General features: G+C 52.3%; 1 protein-coding gene across 4 annotated transcripts in view; it reads left to right on the top strand.

The window, feature by feature from the left end:
- Positions 1-4,369: 4,369 nt before the first annotated feature.
- LOC543352 (erlin-2-B) overlaps positions 4,370-12,359 on the top strand; it is a 24,518-nt gene continuing 16,528 nt past the window's right edge. For 3 of the 4 annotated variants that reach the window (XM_044513578.1, XM_044513580.1, XM_044513579.1), the window contains exon 1: positions 4,374-4,632. In XM_044513578.1, the coding sequence (XP_044369513.1) occupies positions 4,474-4,632 (159 nt within the window). In that variant the 5' untranslated portion in view covers positions 4,374-4,473. Of the gene's footprint in view, positions 4,633-12,359 lie in introns of all 4 variants that reach the window. The other variant, XM_044513581.1, reaches the window with a different exon arrangement.

Below are 12,359 nucleotides of genomic sequence, written 5' to 3' on the forward strand. Positions count from 1 at the left end.
CGGCCCCCTCATCGCCCATGCCGTCGTTGCTCCGTCCGTGACTCCTCGCCGGCTCCACCAACCCTCACCACCCTCTCCCCGACCTGGACGCGGCGACCCCGACGCCCCGTTTCTACCTCACCGGCGCCGCCTCCTCACCCTCCTCCCCGTCGGAAACGCCCTGAGCCCGGAGCCGCTCGACCCCGACGCCAGCACCCCCCCCCCCCGAACGATGCCGCCCCGTGCTGGACTTCCTCCTCAGCCCCGCCGTCGCCGGCCATCATCGCCGCCCGGAGCCCCACACCTCGCCGGGACCTCACCGCCGGCCTGCTTCCCCTCCGCTGCATCGTCTCCGTCCTCCTCCTCGCCCCTCGTTGCCCTGGACCCTACGCGCCCCCCCGTGAGCACCTCTCCTCCTCCTTCCCCTGGGTTCCCGCTCGACGACCGCGACCATAGCCGTCGTGCGCACGCGCGCTCGCACTCCCGACGCGCGCCTCGCCTCACCTCCCCTCCTTGTGAGCCGCTCCGGCCAGCCCCGCCACTACCTCCACCACCGCGCCACCCGCGGCCCTCCGCCGCCTCTCCTGGCCGGCGTCGTGGGCGCCGGCGGCTTCGTCCATGGCCTCGCCCGAGCAGCCTCTGGGCTCGCCTCGCGCCAGGCGCCCCTGCGCCCGTTAGCCCGCACGCCCGCAAGCCCTTGCGCCCGCTTAGGCCCCTGGGGCCAATGACAGCCGGGGCCCAGCCCCCAGAACTATTAAAAATAAAAAAAATGAATCAATAAAATTTATAATTAATTAATTAATTAAGTAGTGAATTAATTAAGTTAATTAATCATGTTTAATTAAGCTAATTAACCAGTTAGTTTAATTAAATAGTACTTAGTTTAACTAAGGCCTAATTAACCTAAACAGAGTATGACAGGTGGGTCCCACTGGACCCACATGTCAGTTTGACCCAGTCAACTCTGTTGACTACTAACGTCAGCATGATATCATGCTGATGTCATTAATTCATTTTCGAATTAATTTAAATAATTAATTAAATACCAGGAATTAATAAAATCTTCAGAAAATCATATCTTTTAATCCGTAACTCGGATTAAAATACTTTCTACATGAAAGTTGCTCAGAACGACGAGACGAATCCGGGTACGCAGCCCGTTTGTCAGCCACACATCCCTAGCATAGCAAACACGCAACTTTTCCCCTCCGGTTCATCTGTCCGAAAACGCGAAACACCGGGAATACTTTCCCGGATGTTTCCCCCTCGCCGGTATCACATAATACCGCGTTAGGACATACCTAGCACCGCGTATTGCCGCGTCTTGCTTTGTGTTGCATTTGATTGCTATGTTATTTATTATGTTCCCCCTCCGCTACTCCTTTCCGGTAGACTCCGAGACCGCTGCCGATGTCCGTGTGTTCGACTACATCGAAGATGACCCCCTCCTTGCCAGAGCAACCAGGCAAGCCCCCCCTTTGATCACCAGATATTGCCTACTCTTTTCTCTATACTGCTTGCATTAGAGTAGTGTAGCATGTTACTGCTTTCCGTTAATCCTATTCTGATGCATAGCCTGACATTGTTGCTACATCTGTTGATACCTTACCTGCAATCCTAAATACTTAGCATAGGATGCTAGTTTATCATCATTGGCCCTACATTCTTGTCAGTCTGCCTTGCTATACTATTGGGCCGTGATCACTCGGGAGGTGATCACGGGTATATACTATACATACATACATACTATACAGATGGTGACTAAAGTCGGGTCAGCTCGAAGAGTACCCGCGAGTGATTCACGGATTGGGGGCTGAAAGGACCTTTGTCCCGACGGCCCTCTGTGTGGATCTTTGTGGCGGAGCGACAGGGCAGGTTGAGACCGCCTAGGAGAGAGGTGGGCCTGGCCCTGTTCGGCGTTCGCGGATACTTAACACGCTTAACGAGATCTTGGTATTTGATCTGAGTTGGTTACGAGCCTATACGCACTAACCATCTACGCGGGAGTAGTTATGGGTATCCCGGCGTCGTGGTATCAGCCGAAGCACTTCAGACGTCAGCGACGGAGCGGCGCGCGCCGGATTGGACTGGAACGCCTGCTAGGCTAGGTCTGCTTCCGGCCGCCCACGCAACGTGCAGGTGTGCTCAGGGCGATGGGCCCAGACTCCTGCGCGCTTAGGTTTAGACCGGCGTGCTGACCTCTCTGTTTTGCCTAGGTGGGGCTGCGACGTGTTGATCTTCCGAGGCCGGGCATGACCCAGGAAAGTGTGTCCGACCAAATGGGATCAAGCGTGCTGGGTAAGTTGGTGCACCCCTGCAGGGAAGTTAATCTATTCGAATAGCCGTGATCTTCGGTAACAGGACGACTTGGAGTTGTACCTTGACCTTATGACAACTAGAACCGGATACTTAATAAAACACACCCTTCCAAGTTCCACAGACAACCCGGTGATCGCTTTTCCACAGGGCGACGAGGGGAGGATCGCCGGGTAGGATTATGCTACTGCGATGCTACTGGAGATGCTACCTGGAGATGCTACTTGGAGATGCTACTTGGAGATACTACTTGGAGGACTTCAATCTACTCTCTCTTACATGCTGCAAGACTGAGGCTGCCAGAAGCTTAGTCTTCGATAGGACTAGCTATCCCCCTCTTATTCTGGCATTCTGCAGTTCAGTCCACCGATATGGCCTCCTTACACATATTCCCATGCATATGTAGTGTAGTTCCTTGCTTGCGAGTACTTTGGATGAGTACTCACGGTTGCTTTCTTCCCCCTTTTTCCCCTTTCCTTCTTTCTGGTTGTCGCAACCAGATGCTGGAGCCCAGGAGCCAGACGCCACCGTCGACGACGACCCCTACTACACTGGAGGTGCCTACTACTACGTGCAGCCCGCTGACGACGACCTGGAGTAGTTTAGGAGGATCCCAGGCAGGAGGCCTGCGCCTCTTTCGATCCGTATCCCAGTTTGTGCTAGCCTTCTTAAGGCAACTTGTTTAACTTATGTCTGTACTCAGATATTGTTGCTTCCGCTGACTCGTCTATGATCGAGCACTTGTATTCGAGCCCTCGAGGCCCCTGGCTTGTATTATGATGCTTGTATGACTTATTTATGTTTTAGAGTTGTGTTGTGATATCTTCCCGTGAGTCCCTGATCTTGATCGTACACGTTTGCGTGCATGATTAGTGTACGATTGAATCGGGGGCGTCACAATGAAGACGAGGCTCGCCTCCTTTACGAGGACGAGTACCCGGTCCCGCCGGACATGCGGGTGCCCGAGGCGTGGAGGATCAGCGCGGGCTGCGTGCCAGTGCCCCCGGTACCCACCGGCGCGGCACGGCGTGCGGAGATCGCACGCATCCGCTCGAACCTGCCGCATGCGACGAGGGAGGAGCCACGGTACGTCCTCGACAGCCCGCTCTGGGACCCTTACTTCCGCCGCCGTCACGCCCAGCAGCTCGAGGCCACCAACGGCGTCGTGCCCTCCGGCAGGCTCAATGCCGCCGGCCGGCGTCGGTGGTGGGGCGTGCCCGGGCGCACGTTGGAGGCCGTCCTCGAGTACATCGAGAGCGGCAACACGCCGCGCCTCGAGTACCCCGCTCCCCCTTCCTTCTCACGCCGCCGGGGAAGCTCCTGGACCCCGAGGCGCATGGAGACCGGGGGGTCCTCCTCCTCGTCCGGTGGCTCGCCCTGCCTCCGCCCCGTCAAGCCGGAGCGCCAGGGCACGCCGGCCAGCGCGCGCACCCGCAGCTCCGGCGTCCGCATCGGCGCCAACGCCTCTCCACCCACCGGCCGCTTCGTCCTCGTCGAGCTCAAGCCGGAGCCCGGCCTCCCCGCGGAGTACGAGGAGATAGCCCGGCGCGGCTTCTCCGACGAGGACGCCATGCGGTGGGCGCGGGACGACTACCTCCGCGACGAGATGGTCCGGCATCGCCGGGCCCTGGAGGAGATCGCCGCCCGCAAGCGTGGGCGCGAGGACGAGCACGACGTCGTGGTCCTCGACAGCGACGACGACGACGACGCCGCCGCCCCCGGACCGTCCAACCCGCCGCGCCAACCGGGGGAGGGATGCAGCAGGGACGGCGGAGGCGTAGGCGGGGGCGGCGACGATGACGACGACGGCGGTGACTACACGCGGTTCTACAGCCTCCTCGGCATGTAGAACCGCGTGGGCGGGCGGCGAGGGAGACGGCGGGGTAGCCCGCGGTAGTTTTTTTTCTTTTTTTGTAAAATATGTTTAAGTTTGAACGAACTCGCTGATGTTTGCGTTAAATTTGAGTAATTTTTGCGCCCGGGCGATTTTTTGCCCTTGTGGGGGGTGAGGGGTGGGGGGTGGGGGGGGGGGGGGGTTGTCGGGGGCGAACGGCGGAGATGCCCTAAGACCAGCACGTCACAATCGCACAACTTTTGGTTCCTTCTTCGTCCCTCTGCCCGGTTTGCCCATCGCCGAGCCCAGAACCCTAATCTGAGATCGCGAACTATCCTCTCCCGATGTCAGACGTCACCGCCGAGTTCACGCCGCGCCAGCGCCTGCCTACGCCGTCGCCATCACTATCCCCTCAGCAGTCTCGCAGTCGTCAGCCGCCCCCTCCCGGCTCCGACCCCCTCGCTCTCGGCGTCGTCATCTTCATCGCCGTCTGCTTCCTCCTGGTGACCCACAATTCCTCCCCGCTTTCCTTAAACATATCTGATGGTAGAGTGGATTAATGTTCGGTCGCGGTGTGTGTGTATTTGTGTGTGCGCGCGCACTGGGGTTTTGGACTTCTGGTAAGTATGTAGCCCGGTCCTTCCTTGCGGGGTTTGGCTGGTTGGGCATCGGTAGGTTGCTATTTTGTTGCGGGTTTAGGTTTAGTACATTAGGGCTGCTGGTGCCGACTTGGTCGGGTCTTGTGGGTTGATGATACTGTGTAAATAATGATTTGACGTTTGTGCTGGATGTAAGGGATTGCATTTGGTACATATGTGATGCTTATGTAGAATCCTATAACCCGTTTGCTAAGACGAGTTTGGATGTTTGTTCGTCTTGTTTGGAGATTGCTGATTGTTAGAGCAGCTTTCTAAATTTTATTTCACCATGTAAGGGCTTCTTTGATTCAAAGGATTCTCAAAGGAATTTTGGAGGATTCTAATCCTTGGGAATTTTTCCTATGTGGGTTGTTTGATTCATAGGATTGTAAACCATAGGAATTTTTCCATAGGATTCATTTGCACTAGATTTCATAGGAAATTTTCCATCCACTCAAACCTCTTTGAAAGAACCCTACGTTTTTCCTATGCACAATCAAACACTCGTACAATCCTGTAGGATTCAAAACGACATGGCACTCTAATCCTATGTTTTTCCTATTTCTACGTTTTGAAAATCCTACGAATCAAAAAGGCCCTTAAGCTGGTAGGTATGCAATTAAAAGAGTGAAATGTTGTTCATTTTCTCCTCTTCCCTGTTGCTGTTGCTTCTGTAAGATACACATGTTCTTCCTTTTTTATGTGATATACATGAGAGGACTATACAAGTACTAAAGACAGTTCCGTTTGCTTACTATTGGGTTTACCAACCATTCGATCAACTAGTCACATTGAACAATTGCACCATCCTTCTTCTGATGTCCTAACAACATGTGTGACACTCAGAGTCTTAGTACACAGGGGTAGCTAGATTATTACATCTCTTTCTAAGCATATTATAGCCTTAGGGTTATATTCCCTAATCAGTTGCTAATCATTCAATGTGGAAGAAACCTGTTTAGCTATTCTAGTTTTGAACACTAAAACAATTTTCCTGGTCATCTATGTCGTTCTAAGCACCTTTCTTCTACTCGATACAAAATTTATTTGAGGGATAGTTGGTAGGTCGCTAATGCAAAACCTAAGTCAGCTATGGAGTACATTGCAGATTGTACAAACATAAGGTGGTGTATCTTGTGAAACTTCAAATTGGTGTAAAGTCCGTTAAAATCATGCGTAAGTCTTTGGAAGTTCCAAATAATAATGAGATATAGGGCTACATCTCTGCAAAGTTTTGGGATTTGACCGAACTACGGTCACTAGACACATGAAAGACAAATAATCACTGAATTGTGTTTCCACTATTTGGCGAAGTATTGCCTTTTCTGTATCTGGCAGATTGATTGATTTGTATCTGACATAGGAAATACCATCTCCAACATTTGCCATTTTCTTTCAGATTGTTTAGAAACCTCTTGGTTAATTGGAAACGAGGATTTCCAGTAAGCACTCATTACCACATGATATTTTGACAAGGGTGTATATAGAGTTAATACTTTTCCTAATTAAACTTTAATTTGTCCAACACATAAACAACAATAACAACAAAGCATTTAGTCCCAAACAAGTTGGGAGTAGGCTAGAGGTGAAACCCATAAGATCTCGCGATCAACTCATGGTTCTGGCACATGGATAGCAAGCTTCCACGCGCCCCTGTCCATAGCTAGTTCTTTGGTGATACTCCAATCCTTTAGATCCATCTTTACGGGCTCCTTCCATGTCAAATTCGGTCTACCCCGACCTCTCTTGACATTATCCGCACGCTTTAGCCGTCTGCTATGCACTGGAGCTTCTAGAGGCCTATGTTGAATATGCCCAAACCATCTTAGAAGAAGTTGGACAAGCTTCTCTTCAATTGGTGCTACCCCAACTCTTATCTCGTATGTCATCATTCCGGACTCGGTCCTTCCTCGTGTGGCCACACATTCACCTCAACATGCGCATCTCCACCACACCTAACTGTTGAACATGTCGCCTTTTAGCCGGCCAACACTCAGCGCCATACAACATTGTGGGTTGGACCGCCGTCCTGTAGAACTTGCCTTTTAGCTTTTGTGGCACTCTCTTGTCACAGAGAATGCCAGAATCTTGGCACCACTTCATCCATCCGGCTTTGATGCGATGGTTCACATCTTCATCAATACCCCCATCCTTCTGCAACATTGACCCCAAATAGCGGAAGGCGTCCTTCTGAGGCACCACCTGCCCATCAAGGCTCACCTCCTCCTCGCGCCTAGTAGTACTAAACCCGCACCTCATGTACTTGGTTTTAGTTCTACTAAGCCTAAAACCTTTCGATTCCAAGGTTTGTCTCCATAACTCTTAACTTCCTATTGACCCCATCCGACTATCGTCAACTAGCACCACATCATCCGCAAAGAGCATACACCATGGGATATCTCCTTGTATTCCCTTGTGACTCCTTGACCTCAGACTCCAGGATTCGCCACACAAAACGCCTGCTGGTCTCATCAAAGGAGTTGTCTAGTTCAATGGTAGAACTCTCTCTCCCCATTGAACAACTTGTTGAAGTACTCCCACCATCTATGCTTAATCTCCTCATCCCTCACCAGGAGTTGGTCTGCTCCGTCCTTGATGCATTTGACTTGGCCAACATCCCTCGTCTTCCTCTCTCGGATCTTGGCCATCTTATAGGTGTCCCTTTTGCCTTCCTTCGTACCTAACCGTTGGTAGAGGTCCTCATACGCCCGACCCCTTGCTTCACTGACAGCTCGCTTTGCGGCCTTCTTCGCCATATTGTACTTCTCTATGTTGTTTGCACTCCTATCCAGGTATAGGCGTCTGAAACATTCTTATCCTTAAGCGCCTTCTAGACATCATCGTTCCACCATCAGGTGTCCTTAGCTTCGCTTCTCCTTCCCCTGGACACTCCAAACTCCTCCGAGGCCACCTTACGAATGCAGATCGCATCTTCATTCACACATTTTCTGCATCCCCTCCTTCCTCCCAAGGGCCCTCCTTAATGACCCTCTCCTTGAACGCCTGAGCTACCTCCCCCTTGAACATGAATCCGAAAGTGGAAGTCCGCAACCACCAGCTTATGCTGAGGGACAACACTCTCTCCTGGTATCACCTTACAATCTAGGCACGCATGCCTATCTTCTCTTCTCGAGAGGATGAAATCAATCTGGCTAGACCAAAGTCACCAGATTCTCTCTTTTTAAAGAGGGTGTTAGCTACGATCATGTCGTAGGCTAGAGCCTACATTGCGTGGATACTTCAGAAAGTGTGCGTATGCCGAATACTGCCCCGATACGGCCCGATACGTATCCCGTAAGTATCGCTCGATTTTTTGATTTAAAAAGAAGAAAATAATGTTTGATACTCCTAGGATACTTCTGTGATACTTTTTGGATACCTGAAACCGCTCGTTTGATGTGAAATCCCCTCAATAGTAAAGGCGTACCTTTTGAAGATACCCAACATGGGCGTGAGTTCATGCCAAAACAATGTTCTTGTTCAATTGAAAGGTGAGCAAGAGAGAGTCGATGCACTGATTGGAACAACAAGCCCGGGAAAATCCCACTGCCAATTAATGAAAGTGGACCAAGTGCAAGAAAACAAAGGGAATAATCCTATTGAGGCATGCTTTGACCTAGAAGCTCTATTTTGTTTCCGATATTTTTAATAATTAATATATGTAATATCTAAACGTATCGCCGTATCCATGTTTTCAGAAAATTGGCGTATCGGGCATATCCCCGTATTGCTTATCCGATACGTATCCAAGTATCCGTGTAACGTAGGCTAGAGCAAAGCTTAAGACATCTTCTCCTTGATTCCTGATTCCATAGCCAAAGCCCCCATGCACCCCTTCAAAACCTGTGTTAGATGTACCCACGTGGCCATTGAGGTCTCCTATGAAGAGTTTCTCGCCAATCGGTACACTCCTAACCATGTCCTCCAGGCCTTCCCAGAACTCCCTCTTGGTGTTCTCATCGTGGCCTACTTGCGGGGCATACGCGCTGATAACATTGAGAACTAAGTCCCCAACGACCAACTTGACCAGGATAATTCGCTCCCCACGTCTCTTGACGTCTACCACTTCATACTTGAGGCTCTTGTTGATCAAGATGCCTACGCCATTTCTGTTTGCAGCCGTCCTCGTGTACCACAGCTTGAAGCCGGTATCCTCCACCTCCTTCGCTTTCTGTCCTCTCCATTTGGTTTCTTGGACGCAAAGGATATCAACACCTCTCCTCACCGCTGCATCAACTAGCTCCCTAAGCTTCCCTATTAGAGACCCTACGTTCCAGCTACCTAAGCGGATCCTCCTAGGCTCGGCTAACTTCCTTACTCTTCGCACTCGTCGAGTCAAATGCGAAGACCCTTGCTCATTTTCCACTAGATCCGGGCGCCGATGTAGCGCGCCACTAAGGATACGACAACCCGATCCTCGCTCACTTGCCACGGTATCCAGGTCAAGATACGGCGCGCCGGGGGGAGGGGGGGTGACGGCCCGGCCCTTGCCCATTTGGCACTACACCCGAGTTCCAATGTGGCGTGTCGCTGAGAGGGTTACACCCCAACGAGAATCTTTTGGGTTCATCTCCGTAAGAGTGGCTGAGTTTTTACGTTGGCTCGCCAAGCCTATCACAACCCTCCTCCTTTACCCGGGGTTGGGACCGGCTATGTTGAGACAACATAGGCGGAGTTTAATTTGTCCAACACATACACTCACTAAATTTGATGTCTTGCCACTGTCAATGACATTGGTTGTGAAATTCATGCAATTTTGATTGAGGAATATTGTAATGGCAAGCATTCTTTCCCTATTGGAATTGACAACTGTTGACTTAAATTGACAATAAATAATCGGAAAGTTGCAAGGTCCGTAATTTGGTGAAAATATTTGGATAAAAGTCAAAGCTTCACCGCTGAGTAAGTAAATATGTTGTTTTTGAAGAACTTGTGCAATGGAGTTGCTTACATCCATAGCTTTACTAGTAAGCTCGCATGTGAAATTTGCAGAGCCCAGAAAGTTATATGAGGTAGGTAGTTTCTGCTTGCTGCAAAAAATGTTTCCAAGTGCCTAGTATTTTGGTACAGAAAGGTGTCAGTTAGTTATTTCTTTTCTGGGCTTCTCTAAGGGGCTGTTTGGATACGGGGATTGTGTAGAACTGGATTTCTTAAAACGTGATATCTGGTGTAACCACCTTAAAACTTGTTTGGGCTATCTAACCAAATCGTGGGTAAGTATAATCTAGTTCTACAAAAACATAAGAAAACCAATTTTTAAAAACCCAACTAATAGTCATTTTTTTGTAAAAACCTACAAGCGCCACACTGCCAGAGATACGGGGGACGGGGTCCCTTGGATCCATGGCGTGGTCTGAGCTCGGCCCAGCGTGGCCCCGGAGTTGGGTGCTCGGGGCCTATGCACATGCGCAGCCCAGGCATAACGAACCCCCAGGGACTCCACCCGAGCATGCTTGCAGGCTTGCACACCTTCTCGGGAAGACCTCCTGGCTAGTTTTCCGGGCTGGCAGGGATGTCCTCAGGGTCTTGTGGTTGATTGTACGCAGTGGGGAGGCCCGGCGACTCTACAGTGGCCTAAGCTGTAGGTTCATGACAATGACGAAGAGGCACGCCGCACGTCTCTCATACGTTGAGGGCTGCCACTTGTCAAAACGTGATGGGACGTCACCCTCTTTAACTTCAGCAACACTTCCGTGCGGGCAGGTGGACTGGACGTACATGTCACACACACGCACGCCTTAGCAAGAACACACACGCAGGCACCTTCTCGGTGGCCTGAACCTGGATAAACTAAGCCTCCATATCTGAAGTGATATGAAGTGTTTGACCCCTAGCCGAATCTCTAAAACGGGATCTCCCCGATCTTCGACATCGACGATCACTCGTCGACATCCGGCGCACCAGGTAGGGGGTTAAGGCTTTAGGTCGTTTTCGGGCCATCTTCTTTGACCATATCGGATCACGAGCAGCGGTAGCAGCTGCCGCCTCCGGTCTGCTCAGCCCATCCCAGCCAAGAGGCCCTATTGGGCGGAGCCAACGGGTCCCCATCGAAGCTCGCAGCTCTGATCGGCAAGCAAGCTTCCGCTAACAGGAACCAGCTACCCCGGCCCTGGCTGGACTTAGGGTAGCTGGCATCGGCGTTGCACGCCGCACACACACTTAGGCATCCTCTCGTGCCCTTGGAGGAAAACATCCCCGTGGGGCTGCGACTTCAGGAGGTGGCTGACTTGGTGGACGCTGACGACTAGGACTCACAACACTTTGAGGCGTGACCATTCCCGCTTCGTGCAGACGGTTGCTTCGCTCCCTCCCGCACTAAGTCACTCGCCTACCAAGATAGGAGGGGTGCAGGTGGGACCTCATCGTTTGGGCACCACCTTTGTGGCAGAACGCACCGGGGATCTACGCGACGTCGTCCTCGAGATGGGGTGGGTCCATGACACTCGGGCAGTCATTCCGGGACAGAAGGAGCGTGTCGAGAGCTGATGAGGACAAGGCCTCCTTGGCCCCGACGGTGGAATTGCGGAGGAGCCACAACCGTGAGATCCCATTCTGTGTGTGTGGGGGGGTGGGGGGGCTGCCAAGCATTCACCTTGGAGCTCCCATGCATCGCCTGGCTGGGGAAGTTCCGCCTTGACTTGGCACAAAAGTATGATGGTCGACCTTGCGGAGTTCCTCTAGCTATACAACACTGCCATCTAGGCGACCGGGTGCGCCGAGAACGTCATGGCCAACCGGTTCCCCATGGCCATGAAGGGCTTCGCCTGATGTTGGCTTTATGAACCTCCCACCGTGCTTCGTGGATTTGTGGGCCGACCTCTACGCCAGTTCGTGGCCAACTTCCAGGGCACCTTCGTGCGCCCCGACATGGACTCTCCATGTCGTCAAGCAAAAGAAGGGGGCGATACAACGTTTCATTCAATGTTTCTGCTAGGTCCCCAACATGATCCCCAAGGTCTCCCCGCATGCCGTCATCTTTACCACTAAGAAGGCGAAGAAGTGGAAGGCCGAGCTCGTCCTAGTGACAGAGCCCCAAGCCGCAGCGGGGCGCGCTGGTGGCTGTCAAGGAGAAGGTCGAAGCCACCGAGGAAGGTGCAGGTAAGTCGTGTCCTCTTCATCGCTCAAGGGGCAAGGCCTTGAGAATTGTCGGGAGGTCCATTACTTCATTGGGGATCATCGTCAGGGGTGTCGCGAGGGCGACCGCGATGACCCCAGCGGCCGGAAGCGTGAGGAAGGTCGGCGGTGCTCGTGATCGTGGAGCAGACCGCGGGCGAGGTGGTCGGGGTCAGGAACAACCTCGCCGCAACCGCGACCACGACGATGACAACAACCACAGAGCTCGGAGGATGACCTCGGCTTTGAGGAGCCAAATGTTGTCGCATAATTGGCATCGCCTGACTAAGGAAGAAGGAACACCGGCACGGGAAGCATGGTGCGACGAGCCTCGCCGCTCCTTTTGTCATTTGAACTCAGTAAGTCTTAGATTTGGGTGGCGCCCAGAGCACCCTGCCTCGCATTAGGGCTCGGGGGCTCTCATGCTTCCTCTTTCTGGGTTACTTGTCTGGACGAGGCACCATGAGCACCGTCTACTC

This window comes from Triticum aestivum, chromosome 4B (assembly GCF_018294505.1).
Source record: "Triticum aestivum cultivar Chinese Spring chromosome 4B, IWGSC CS RefSeq v2.1, whole genome shotgun sequence".
Classification (NCBI taxonomy): Eukaryota; Viridiplantae; Streptophyta; class Magnoliopsida; order Poales; family Poaceae; genus Triticum; species Triticum aestivum.